Here is a 15053-nt window from a genome sequence, read left to right as displayed (position 1 = left end):
TCTATAAGGGAAGACCACAAAATGTGTACAATCAACTGTTGAACACCACACACCCACTAACCAGTAAGAAATAACCGGATATGTGAGGCAGGAAAATGTCATCCATAACTGGAAGCAGTATCAGTCAAAAGCAGCACACCCAGAAATGCCAGAGACAATGCAATCACTAGACAAGAACTTAAAACCAGTGAATATAAATATGTTCAAGGAATGTTTTTCAAAAGATTTACTTATGTATTTATTTATTTTTAGACAGAGGGGAAGGGAGGGAGAAAGGGAGGGAGAGAAACATCAATATCAATGTGTGGTTGCCGCTCAAACGCCCACTACTGGGCACCTGGCCTCAACCCAGGCATGTGCCCTGAGTGGGAATCAAACCGGCGACCCTTTGGTTTGCAGGCTGGCACTCAATCTACTCAGCCACACCAGCCAGGGCTGTTCAAGGTTTTAAACCAGCAGCTGGCAACTTCAGCCCCATGGGCCAAATTCGGCCCACCACCGGTTTCATAAATAACGTTTCAGAGAGCACAGCCATGTGCATTCATTTCCACGTCTCTGGCGAATTCTGTGCGATGACAGCAAAACTGAGCAGCTATGACAGAGACTCTATGGACTCCAAGGCCTAAAATATTTACTGCTGGCGTTTTACAGAATAAGTTTACTGATCGTGATTTAATAAATCCAATGAGGAAAGAAACTGAGAGTATGAAAAATAATGAAACTAAAAATATAATATCTGAATAGAAAAACTCATCAGATAGATTATCAATAGATTAGATACCACAGAAAAAATGTTAAAGAACTTGAGGCCAGGGCAATAGAAAGTATTCAAACAGAGAGTGAAGGCTATGAAAGATATGCACCTCCATATCCTGTGAAATAACACCAGCCAGTCTACTAGGCATGTGTCTGGAATGCTAGAAAGATAAGAAAAGGTGTATGTGTGGGGGGAGGGTCGTGTGCCAAAAAACCAAAAAACTTGAAGAGTAGCCAAAATATTCTCAAGATTTGATGAGAAACTTCGGTCCACCACCTCACCGACCTAAGAAACTTAACAAACTTCAGTCAGGATCAAGACAAAGAAAATAAAATGTATCAAACTGCTAAAAATCATAATCATATCAGTCAAATTGGTGTAACTCATAATAACAAGAAAATCTTAAAAGCAATCAGAGGGGATAAAAATAACACACTATCTACAGGAAAATATAGATAAGGCTTCTTATCAGACATAATGCAAACCAAAATACAATGGAATAACTTCTCTAAAATGTTTAATGGAAAAAAAAAATCTGTCAATGTAGAATCCATGGAAAATATATTTCAAAAATAAAGATGAAATAAAAACATTTTCAGACAAACAAAAGCCAAAAGAATTTGTTCCAGCAGATCTGCACTGTAATAAATGTTAAAGGAAATTCTCCAAAGAAAAGCGATAGCAGATGGAAATTTTAACGTACACAAAGGAGCAAACAGCACTGGAAATACAGAAGACTCTTCCTCATTTTAAAATCTCTTTAAAAAATAGCTAGCTGTTTACAGCAAAAAAGATGACAAAGCTAAAAGTAAAATGTATGACAACAGCATAAAGTATGAGAGGGATAAAATGGAGCATACTATTGTAAGGTGGGTACATTATATGTAGTTAAAAAATGCTCGGTCCAAAAGGAGGTAGGGAAAGAATAAAAAATAAATAGTAAAAATATTTTGAGGGTAGACTTAGACCCAACTACACTGCCAACTACATTAATTGTAAGTGTACCAAATGTACAAATAAAAAGCAGAGTGTCAGACTGGATTAAAAAGTAAGACCCCAGCACATGCTGTATATAAGTAATTTTAAACATCAAGGCCCAAAAGTAACAGTAAAGGAATGAAGAAGATAAACGATTTTAAGATAATCATAAAAAAGATGGACTGGCTACATTAGTACCAGATAAAGTAGACTGCAGGATAGGGAATTACTGCAGATGAATAAGGACATTTCATAATGATAAAAGGGCTAATCCTCTGGAAAGCAAAATAATTCCAAATGTGTACGCACCCTATTAACAGACTGTCAAAATATACAAAACAACTGGCAAAACTGAAAGAAGAAATAAACAAATCTGCAATTACAGTTGGAAATTTAAACACCCTCCTCTTATTACTTGATGGAACAAGTAAACTGACAACCAGTGTGAAGAAAGAAGACTTGGACGGTATCAAACACTCCATCCAGCAATAGCCAAATACACATTCTTTTCAAGTGTCCATGGAACAGTCACCAAGACAGACCACATGCTGTGGTATAAAATGAGTCTCAGCTCTTTTTAAAAGAATGTGTCATGTGGCAAGGTAAACATCAATACAAGGAGTGCTTCTTAAGGAAAAATGGCAAATAAAGATTCTTAAAGATTCATTTCTCCAGATAAGGACAGTGTCCTTCAATCTGTGTGTGGCAATAAAAGGAAGTCCAACAGCTATATACACCCCAGACTGTTATTCCCGAGCATAGGAAACTCTACAATAAATTCCCTAGTTAGCAACCCGGTCACAAGTAACACTCACTAATTGCACACACAGCTCCTGAGAGTTCCTAATTGCTATCAATGGAAGTTCCCTTTAGTGATAAGGAGGCTGAACTTTATGACAGAACTTTATGACAGTGTAACATTTATGTTACACTCTCACCAGAGTGACAGGCTTTGGGGTCCTCACTGGGGGTGAGGAGTGATTCAGTAGAGCCATTCTAAGTGAAGTCAGCTCAACAAAATGGCTCAGTTATTTGTGACATATCGAACATCTGGTTTTGCTTCAGTTCAAAGCCTCGTGCATCTAGTCTCATGAGCTGTATTACATTATATTTTCCAAAGTTTTCATAATGGATTAATTCTGCCTGTCCAGAATAGAAGATGCAGTGCTTGGCTGGCGAGAGTATGTCTGGGTGAGAGCAAACCCATAGTTAAACCAGGGGTAAGATTTCTCATAAGAACAGATAAAGGTATCAGTGGAAAAAGTATTTTAACTTCTAAATATTCTTTTAAGATAAACTTTAGGCCACATTTCTACAATGTATATTCTTTTATGAGCAGTGTAAAAGAGGAAGTTTCAGTGATTGATTTAAAAAAATTAACAGAGACAATTATATGGGGTTAATTTTTACTCCAGCTCCAGGAATAGTAGTATACTACTAGTTCTATCTAATGAAGAGAAACTTAGAATTAAAGATTATCCTAAAGAGATAAAATCATCATTCCTAACACTGCACGACACAAGAATGCTCGATCTGGTAGTTGAGAAGTACTAGGTAGCACCCCGATCATGACGGAGCACCTATGGCAGCCCTGAGAAGGAAGACCTGGTGCCACACGCACAGACCAGGGTCTTTGTAAGGAAGGTGCAGGATATTCGTATCTTAATCCCCGAAAAAAAATATACCAGTAAATGACAAACTAGTATGTGCATTGCTGCCTCATGAAATAAAATGTTTTCTGTCTTTTGGACTTTACTGTTGGGTTTATTTTAGGGCCCTTTCTTCCAGAGATTTTTTTTTTTAGTGGTTTATTGATTGATTTGTATTTTTCCCTCATTACCATTTATTCCTCTTACACCCCTTCTTCCTCGCAATCACCACACTGCTGTCCATGCCTGTGAGTCCGTTTTCCTCCACCCCACCACCTCCTCACCAGGTCCCCAGCGGTCATCCTGCTCTCTGTCCATAAGCACATCTTTGTTTTGCTCCTTAGTTTGTTCGTTAGATTTCTTAAAAAGTAAAAACCTAAAATGGTCATGTTAGTTAATTATGAGCCTAATTTAGTCAAGTCTCTTTACCAACCAAGACGAAGAATATGACACCACATGAAGAGTGCAGTATGCGTGTGAGTTTTCATACGGAAGATGAGCAGACAGACAGACATTCTTCCACCCCAGGCAGCTCCCTCAGAACTGATACAACATTCCTGAAGACTGGGGTTGTTTGCGTAACATCTGTAATGTCAATTCATAGCCTAATCCATCATCCATATACAGAAGTCCGGTGAGATCCCAAAGGCAAAATTTCCAATTAGTTTTGTCTGGAAAGTTCAGAGCAAAGGTAATAAAATCAAGAATCCTGTGCTGATTCACTGGGAAAACATTTGTTTGCCACACTCCTTCACTGAAGGAACAAAAGGAGTCAGCGGTTAGTCTGGAATGTGATTCATTAGGACTATCTTGGTGATAAATAAATGAAGGATGACAAATGGTTGTGTGTATGACTTGCAAAACCTTTGTTTTCTTTAATTCCAACCATAGAAATGCTTTTTCAGACAGAAATTCTACTCCTCAAATTCTTTTAATCATCGCTTTTATTATGGTCAGAAAACTTACCTAAAAGTTATCGTGTACAGCAAATTCTAGAAAGCTATAAAATAAACTATTGATTCCCAATGGGCACTGAGAAATTTAACTAGTGTTTGTATTCTTTTTGTGCAACAGATCTCAAGTTTACAAATTAAGTTTCTGTACCTTCTCTATAAAATGCAATACAGTATGTCAAAAAGCAGTAAACAGGGCATCAGCCAATGTGGGTTTTCGTTTTCGGAAGCTGTTAGTAACTTTCTACATGTAATCCGACTTCTACCTCACATTCCTCATTTGGCGAAAAGTGTAATAATAATAACTATGATAATAATGCCTGCACAACCCAGGTAACAGGGCAAGAATATATGAGATTATATAGTAAAAAGTATTATGATAAGTATAAAACTGCTAACCCAAACAAAAAATGTATAAACCCTATCCATTCATGCCCCAAGTTATAAGGACCTGTCTTTAAAGTCATTTTTACTATGTTGAATCAATCCATAAAGACATATTTCACTTTTCTTCTCTAAACCTAAGCAATTTTTGATCATAAAGTTAATTTAAGTTAATTTAATTTCAGCAGAAATTAGCCACATAAAGAGAGAGAGCGCTTTTAAAAAGATTATAAATTGTTTCAAACATATATCCAATAGAACAGATTTCAGCTAACCTGTATCTTTAAGGGCACATTAATAAACAGTAACGTAAGGGCAGGAAGTTATCCAGTCTGTGCATACCCCTTCTGTTTGGGGAAACCAAACCCCATGTCATGGAGACCTCAGTTTTTTCTTTGATGTGGTGATGCGCAAAAGAGTTAACACATGAGTCATTCCTTGGGGAAAGACAGGGCAAAGAACAGATCATGCACTCATCAAAACAAGGGCAAACAGACCTTTTCTAAGAAGGGCCTGCTGGTCTTCCCGGAAGAGCCTGAGTCACTGCATGCTTATAGCCAGAATCATTATACCTATATAGAGCAATATCAAGTCACACCAGAATCTCACTTTGGGCAATCTCTTCCCTCTTGTGTCTTACACAGGCACAGACAGGACAGACAGGTGAGCAACGAAGCAATTATCAGAAGCCAAGCAGAAAAAATAGTAAAGAGGTTGGCTAACAATTTTGAAAAAGTTTATTCCACCCAGTGGCATTAAACAATTAACTGTAATATTTCTCTTCCTGAAACTACCACACTACTTCATTTCAATCCATATACATGCAGTTTTCAAAAAAAATTTAGGCAATAAATTAGCCACGAGTCAAAAAGTAAAATAAATGTCTATACCTAAGGAAAAACCAGCTTCATGATAGTTTATAAAGTACTATATACATACTATAAACTAAAGAAACAGGGTGTTATATACAGAGATATTCTATAAATATTCAATAGCAATCAAGAGGTCGGGGTTTTTAAATGTACAATTTTTATCACATTTTAGTAATGAAATAATTCTAAATTTCAAAGCAGAAGCTGCCTCTGAATCTTACACAGGGACAAATATGTGACAACTTTCTTTGTACTTATTTTATAACAAAGAGCCAAATACTTTTTTCCATTAAAATGGTAATACTGAACAAATGATTCATAAGCATCATTTAGATGATAATACCTTGATGTTATAGCTTCTATTAAAATCTGATCTAGTCTACAATGTAATTAGATAGTTCTAAAAACTTTTCTACACCCCAAATGCATGTAGATAGGACAACTCTAATGCTTTAAAATCCCTCCTATTTGATTCCCAAAGGTGATGGAAAAACGCACGCCAAAGACAAAAGTTATCTGTAAAATATATTCATCCTTCTATTTATAGCTTAGTATTTGGGCGCCTTTTAAAATTATTAAATGAACACTGACAGTTTTTGTTCTCAGGGTTCTTTGTCTAGGAGCTGGGCTTATTTGAAAGGAATATAGACAGGGCAGGTTAAGCCTTTCTCCAGGAAACTGCTCCACCTAGTGTCAAACACTATTCATATATCCCGTTATTTGGGACTCACTCTTTGTTACTGTTAAATAGAACAAACTTTATAAATTAATGGCACATAAAGTTTACAAATGACTTTAATTTTTGGCTTGTCTTGTACCTTGATGAATAATAACGTACATGCCTAAAAAGAGCATGCCTGAGACACATTTCTCATTATCACGTACCAAAGTTCCTGTTTTTGTTTACCTGGTTGTCTACAGAATTATGAATCATGTGTTTCTAGTGCTGGGAATAATTCTAAGGTAGCTACTAAAATAATCCCATTACTTCTTCCAATTGTTTATAACAATCTACACTTAATCCATAAATTACTTCTCAAAGATCGCAATGTTTATTAATGACTGTATCATTTTCCATGCCAACAACTGTACAGTAATAAACAATACAAGAATAAACTCTCGCATACTCACAACTATAAACCTACTTTTGCCCCACCATGTATACCGTATTCTTACAATAAAGTAAGCTAATGAAAATGTTAAGAAAATTGTAAGGAAGAGAAAATACATTTATAGTATTTACCGAAAAAAATCCACGTAGAAGTAGATGCACAGTTTAAACCCATGATGTTCAAGGGTCAACCGTATTATACAAAATAAGGAAAAGCTATACATGGATTAGGTCATTTTTCATCAAGAGTCACAAATAATACTCAGATGTTAGGAACAGACTATTTTGTCAATTAAAGTCCAATTATTCTGCTTCCCCTAACCTCCCATTGGGTTTTTCAAAGATTTTATTTTATATCTATTTATTCAATATACATTTATTGAGTAGCTAGTAAGCACCAGATACTATTCAAGATACTTGCAATACAGCATTAAACAAGGTAGGAAAAGATCCCTGCCTTCGAAGAGCTTATATTGTAAAAGCGAAGCTCATATTTCAGTATAGTTTTTCTTATTCAGCATCTGCACTGCCACACACTATCAATTACAACGCTGTCAATTATGTTCCTAAATCACACATGTTAATGCTTGTTTGAATAACTTGGTGACATATAAAACCTAAACTCCCTACACCTGACTTTCAAAGGTTCACAATTTGGCTCCAACCTATTTTCTGAGATGGGTCTCCCTTCCATTTCCAAGGTACCCTAATTCCATTAACTCTGCATCACCTGACTGCCTTTTCCCTCAACAAACCCATCTGCATGAACTTTTCCTACTTCTTCTTCCTTCAAGAGAAGTGCTCCCTACTTTAACAGTCCTATAACAATTTATGTATATCATTATGATGGTATTTAATGCAATGTGCTGCAGTGTAATTATTTATGTACTGTGTATCTTCAGCCTTATACGTTCCATTCCGTTTGTAATTCACATAGTATTTCAGAGTGTTTTACAGAGTAAATGGTCAAGCTTTTTGAAGTGAACTTAAATGAATTACAACAGAGATGATTTTATTAAAAAGTTTTCTTGAAAAAGTTTTACTGAAAAGTTTTTGAGGATATACCCCTGGCTGGTATGGTTCAGTGGATTAAGTGCCAGCCAGTGAACCAAAGGATTGCCTGTTCGATTCCCATTCAGGGCACATGCCTGGGTTGTAGGCCAGGTCCCCAGTTGGGGGTGTACAAGAGGCAACCACACACTGATGTTTCTCTCCCTCTCTGTCTCTATCCTTCCCCCTCCCTCTAAAAATAAATAAATAAAATCTTAGAAAAGAGTTTTTGAAGATATATAAGACAGCCCATTTGTTCCCAGTCCTAGTTTGAAAAAGTCTCATAAAAATGAACGTTATCTCAAAGTAATATTTCTGACTTTAGGAAGTAGGTAGATGCCAATGTAAACTATAGCAGATAATACCCAAATGAACTTGGGCAAAAATGACTATAAAATTCTAAAACAAGAGATGTACTAAAACAGAATATTTAAGTACAACACACGTAGCAAAATGCATAATGCATACATCTTAATGAAGTATTACAGACACAGGGACCCTCTATCCAGATCAAGAAATAGAAACACACAGTAGAGGGACATATCCTATTGGCAGTCAACTATACAGCTACTGGAATGAAAAAATTCTTCCATCAGTTTATCAATTTCTACAAAAATACTTACTCGAGGTTGGACTGATACTGCACTGATTCTGTAGATAAAACTGGGAAGATCTAACAAATACCATTACAATATTGTGCCCTGTTACCCACTAACATGACATATCCTTTCTTTTATCTGATCTTTTTGCTTCCAATAATATTTTAAAACTTTATGTAGAGGCAAACACATCTTTTATTAGATTTATTCCTACATTTTTGCTTTTTTAAAAAAGATACTATTATAAATGGTGCACTAAAAAATTCATTCTCTGTATGTTTTATAGTATACAGAAATACAATCGTCATGTATATGTTGAGCTTGTATCTAATAAGCGTACTACACTCCCCTATCAATTCCCCAAGTTCGTGGAAGTTATCCCTTTCTCTTTGTAGTTCTGCCAAGTTTTGCTTTTATACATTGTTGAGTATATATTATTAAATAAACACAAATTTAGAACTGTTGTATCTTTCTGGTGACTTGAATCTTTTATTATTAAGAATGGACACATTTGCCCTGGCTGGTATGGCTAAGTAGATTGAGGGCCGGCCTGCGAACCAAAGGGTCACCGATTCAATTCCCAGTCAGGGCACATGCCTGGGTTGCAGGCCAGGTCCCCAGTGTAGGGGTGCACGAGAGGCAACCACACATTGATGTTTCTCTCCTTTTTCTCCCTCCCTTCCCCTCTCTCTAAAAATAAGTAAGTAAAATCTTTAAAAAAATAAAAAATAAAAATTATAATATAAATTTTGGTTTATGTAAAGTCTTACATAACTTAATCTTTTAAAGAAAATTTATTGTTATTCAATTACAGTTGTCTGCATTTTCTCCCCATAAATTAATCTTTTATAATTAACCTTTCCCAGGAAAATGCAAAGACCTTAGAATAACTGCAATTACTCCACATCTGATTTGTAGATCACATTTTAATTCTCTCTATACATTTTAAATAACTGTTTTTAATGTCAACTTTAATTTAAATTTACCCACGTATTTACCCTTTTTGTACTCTTTATTAGTTCTTTGTTTTGATCAATTATCTTATCTCCTCAGATATGGTTATTTTTTATTGTATGCTGGACTTATATATGAAAAAATATAGTTAATGTGACACCTAGGATGATTTTATTTCTCCCCAGACTTAGACTTAAGCCTGAGCTCCAGTCCTCATATATAGTTCACCTTTACGTTTAAGGTGTGGCCCTGCAAGGTTCTAATCCAAAGCTTACGGGTTTATCGGAGTATAACCTTGGCCAGTCTCACCTCTCTGGGTTTCCTCTTTAACATAAATATTGACCTTGTAATTCTTGCTCTTTTTAAAAATCTCTGATTCCTTTAAGCAAATGTTTTTAATTTGTATCAGCCTTTTTAATGGTACTTCCACTTGAGAGTTGACCGAAATTGCATAATCTATTATCACTGGAAATGGAAGTGAACAGTGATTTTCAACTATGCTATGACGTACTGCTACATTAAAATCAACTGCGGCTCAGTGGATTGAGCACAGGCTGAGACCAAAGGGTCACTGGTTTGATTCCCAATCAGGGCATATGCCTGGGTTGCGGGCCAGGTTCGCAGTAGGGGACGTGTGAGAGGCAACTACACACTGATGTTTCTCTCCCTCTCTTCCTACCTCCCTTCCCCTCTGTCTAAAAATAAATAAATAAAATATTTTTAAAAAGACACATTATATAAAAAAATAAAATCAACTGTAGAAAATGTTGCTTATAATTTCCTTACAATAGTTAAAGCATGTAAATTAAAAATGGTTGCTTTTAAAAAATAAAATCAGAGTAAGAATAATGATAATCATAATAGCTGCTATCATTTATTGAACATCTTATATACACCAGCCACTGAGCTGAAAAGTGTGCATACCTGTTACTTCATTTAATCCTCAAAGCAGGTAATCCGCAATACCATTATGATAGGTATTATTATTATTATCATCCCATTTAAAGTTGAATAAACTGAGGTTTAAAAATTAATAAATTCACCAAATAGCATAATAAGTAATATTTGGCAGGGCATCCAAACCCAGCTGTTTGACTCTGGATATGTCCTATTACTCGCCATGATAAGAATGAAAGACTTTAGTCCCATAACAAAATCACCTTCAATAACCTGCATATTCTCTAATATTAAAGAAAAAGATGAAATTATGCCATTGTATCTGAGACTGGGCATGCTACTGGAGTATGTCCTATATGTAAATAAATGTCAGAATGGAAAGAAAGACTGACTGCTGTTAAAGTAATTAATGAATGTGGAAAACTACCAAGAAAATTATTTTCATCCACATGCATTAACTGGTATTGCATAGGCATAAATACATATAAATAACAGAATATCTAATTTAAGTAGTTATTTGAGGGTTTCATTTTCAGAATAGAAATTCCTAGTACACTACATTGGTTGTATCAGCTACGCCACCTAGTGGCAGCCAAATACAGAGAACTTAGAAAAAAAGTTCCAGAAGAGTGGTTGGTTCTTAACTTTTTATGGGTTACAGTTTTTGGAGAATCTAATACTATAGGTCCTTTTTGCCAGAAAGATGCATATTTAAAAAGACACGGAGTCAAAGTAGCTCTCCCTAATACACAGAAACAAAGGGAAGATGCAAAGTTGGTGAGACAAGAAATGTGGCCCAAATGAAAGAATGGAACAAAACTCCAGAAAAAGAACTAAGTGATAAGGAGATAGCCAACCTGTCAGATGCAGAGTTCAAAACACTGGTAATCAGGATGTCCAAAGAAACAGAGTATGGCAAAAACATAAGGGAAGAAATGAAGATTACACTAACTGAAATAAAGAAAAACCCATAGGGAACCAACAGTAAAGGGTAAGAAGCCAGGATTCAAATCACAGATTTGGAACATAGGAATAAATTAATATGCAACCAGAACAGAATGAAGAAACAAGAATTCAAAAAAAAAAACAAAAACAAAAACAAAACCCAAAAAACGAGGAGAATATAAGAGGACTCTGGGACATCTCCAAAAGTGCCAACATCTGAATCATAGGGGTGCCAGAAGAAGAGGAAAAGCAAGAAACTGAAAACTTATTTGAAAAAGTTATAGAAGGAAATTTCCCTTATTTGTTGAAGGAAATAGACATACAAGTCCAGGAAGCACCGAGAGTCCCAAGCAAGTTGGACCCAAAGAGAACCACACCAAGACACATAATTAAAATGCCAAAGGTTAAAGATAAAGAGAGAATCTTAAAAGTCGTAAAAGAAAAGCAGAGTTACCTACAAAAGAGTTCCCATAAGGCTATCAGCTGATTTCTCAAAAGAAACTTTACAGGCAAGAAGGGACTGGCAAGAAGTATTCAAAGTGATAAAAAACAAGGATTTACAACCCAGATTACTCTATCCAGCAAAGCTATCATTTAGAATGGAAGGGCAGATAAAGTGCTTCCCAGACAAGGTGAAGCTAAAGGAGTTCATCATCACCAAGCCATTATTACATGCAATGTTAAAGGGACTTATTTAAGAAAAAGATCAAAATTATGAACATTAAAATGACAACAAACTCACAATTATCAACAACTGAATCTAAAAAAAAAAAACAAAAACAAACTAAGCAAACAACTAGAACAGGAACAGAATCACAGACGAAGATCATTTGGAGGGTTATCAGTTGGGAGGGAGAAGGGGGATAATGAGGGAAAAGGCACAGGGAATAAGAAGCATAATTAATTGGTAGGTACAAAATAGACAGGGGGATGTTAAAAACAGTAGAGGAAATGGAGAAGCCAAAGAACTTATATGTACGACCCATGGACATGAACTAAGCAGGGTTACTGGTGAGGAAAGCCGGGTACTGGGTGGAGTGGGACAAAGAGGGAAAAACTGGGACAACTGTAATAGCATAATCAATAAAATACACTTAAAAATTAAATTAAAAAGAATTCCTTCTGGACTTTAAACTTGCACTCTGATCAAGGGCAAAATTAACTGGTTTATTCATGGAGGCAAAGACTCGATTTTTTTACTCAAATGAATTTTGTAACAAATGCTTATTTGTATGTTTATAATTCTTTCCTGGATACACGGATCAATGAAATCAAACCAATAATGTTTTCACATGAAGACATTTTGTAAATGTTATTTTATAAAGGTTTCTCAGGGATATGAAAATGAAACTGCCATGCTTCAAATATCTTTATTCTAACTTATTACAGAATTTACAAGTTTTAACAGAACCCCTTTTAGGGTACAGCAGAATCTGCTGTCTGGGTTGCTTTTTAGATACTTTGAAATTAACCCAATGCTACCAACGAGTTCCTGAACCTGGGTTTCCTTGGGAAACCCAGAGAGCAGGTCTAGAAATGAACAGAAAGGTAACCTGTAATTACTTCTTTTCCTCTGTCTTACCTGTAGTGCAGCATTATACTTCTAATAATGTAGTTACTAAAGAAACACTCATATGGGTTACTTCCCTAGGATTTATACTTCTATTTGCGATAAATTCAGCAAGCAATCACGAACAAAATTCTAAAATCCCAGGTATTAAACACCTATTCTCAAATTATTCTTCAGGCCATTAACTCAGCAGCCTTCAAAACAGTAATGCCTTAATACTTATACCTGCTTCAGAAATGAATTCACTGAAGCATAGAGACTGGAAGTGTCTGCTAGTATTTAACAGTTTTCAGCACTCAGTACTGCTGTGACAACGTTTCACTTGTTTTTTCGCAATCAAGATCAAGCTATTTCCAAATGTGGTATCGCTGTTAATGTACAGGACAGGAATACAGTGAAACAAGAGAGGCATCCAGGGCACAAAATCAATGAGGCACTCACTCACCGACCCCACACTTCCATGACCCTGGAAGTGCTTACTTAAATTCTGTGCCCTAGATGCCTTACACTCCTCACCCTCTGGTCCTAGCTTTGCGGTACTGGTCTATGTTCAAAGGAAAATTTATCTTTTATCTCTCTAATTTCAACTAAGTGAAAACACATTTTTTAGGAGGGGTACATTTTATATTTTGGTTTAAACAGGTTTAAGAAAGCATTTTGTTCTACATATGTAATACTTTATCAACTAATTACACTCAATAAGAATGCCAAAGTGACTGCTCAGGTGTACACAGTGTTTGAGGATGTGAGGGAAGACACTATTTCTCATTTGCTGGTTAACAGAGAAAGTAAACTGTCCAAATTTATTCTAAGCTTTACATGGAATTTTGTGCATTTAAGTAACTTCAATTATTAAAACAACAATTGCGTAAGAGACCCATTACTCCAAAATCTGGAAACAAATAACATTTCCTGGCTGAATTAATTTAAGGAAACAATCTCATTTGCTTAAGAATCCTGCCCCCCTTCTCTTTTTAAATCCTCAACCCAAGAGGAAAACCAAAACAGGATTCTAAATCAAATTCAAAGCACTGATTTGAGGATTAGAATGCTTATAAAACACAAAAGTAATTAAATACCAATCTTACAATCTTAACTTCTGAAGTAAAAATACCAATTAAAATATAATCTCTCTTAATATTGCTTAAAAGTTATTCTTACCAGATAAAGCAAAAAGGTGTGCAGGCCTGTTCCAAGCCCAACAGAAGACAAAATTCCTAAGCCTATCCAGTAGGCGTACAAGAGAAACTGTTTCTCCATACGTTGCACATACTGAAAAACAAAAGGGATGAGGTGAAGAACCAAAACCAGACCTGTTTAAACAGAAAGGTGCTAGTTATCAACTACAATCAAAGTAAGATAAATCAACTAAATAAGTTTCCAACAGAAACTTACTAATGCTAAAACCCTTTGAAGGGGACTAGTTCCTTTAATATGCAATAGCAGAGGTGGCAAAAATTTATTAATTGGAATAAAGCTCTTGTTTCTAGATCCTAAAAATCCTACTACTGCAATGACATTTATAGGAAAAATGCTAGTTACTAATAAATAACTATAAAAATAAAAATTTCAAGATATTTAAAAGTCACAAAAACTTTAAGAAAGCATGATAATACACAGTGGTAAGAGAGGAGCAGTTATTTCTGTAATATTTGTGAATACATTTTTATTTATCTGAGTAAAAAATGAGAATAAAATTTTTAGTATTTTAAGACCAAGATGCTTTTCAAACAGGGGCAAATTTAAGTGCATTGGGATATGACTTTATTGGAAGAATACCAGACTAAAATCTGGATTCTCACACTGGCAAGTAAATTCATCAAGCCAAGTTCCCTACAAATTCTTAATAGCACATACAGATTTCTTTAAAATATTTTTTAAAATGTATTTAAAACCATAAAAATTTTTCTGAGATTGGAGGTAAACTGCTTTAAAATATGAAATGATACATTTTAGAACTATATCCCTATTAGAATAGATTAATGTTTTATTTTAACAAAAGTTATTAACAAAATGTCTCATTTTCCCTTCATTTATGTTGTATTTACAGACTATAGGCAAATGAACTTCCCTTCTTACATACATAAAACCTAACCTTCACTCTAGGATGGGTGGATCTGTTTGGATGGATCACAGAGAGGCGTTAAAGAAGATGCGAAGGCTTTGGTAGTGAGGAGAGGATTCATGATGCTTTGACTAAATACCGTCAGGAAAATTACACTTAAATCCTTGAAGCTGAAAAGAGATGATCTATACCAAGTATAAATGCTGAGCAGCCATGAACGGCCACAAGAATATTTTAAATATTTGGCCTTAAAAGTACATTAAGAAACC

At 35.3% G+C, this 15053-nt stretch overlaps 1 protein-coding gene across 3 annotated transcripts in view; it reads right to left on the bottom strand.

Annotated features, from left to right (window-relative positions):
* Positions 1 to 15053, bottom strand: part of VMP1 (vacuole membrane protein 1) — a 108032-nt gene that overhangs the window by 72667 nt on the left and 20312 nt on the right. For all 3 annotated transcript variants that reach the window (XM_024573282.3, XM_024573283.4, XM_045182244.3), the window contains exon 5: positions 13881 to 13991. In XM_024573282.3, coding sequence (XP_024429050.1) covers positions 13881 to 13991 — 111 coding nt within the window. The remainder of the gene's footprint in view (positions 1 to 13880; positions 13992 to 15053) is intronic.

This window comes from Desmodus rotundus, chromosome 9 (genome assembly GCF_022682495.2).
Source record: "Desmodus rotundus isolate HL8 chromosome 9, HLdesRot8A.1, whole genome shotgun sequence".
NCBI lineage: Eukaryota > Metazoa > Chordata > Mammalia > Chiroptera > Phyllostomidae > Desmodus > Desmodus rotundus.
This window is presented reverse-complemented; position numbering and strand designations above follow the sequence as displayed.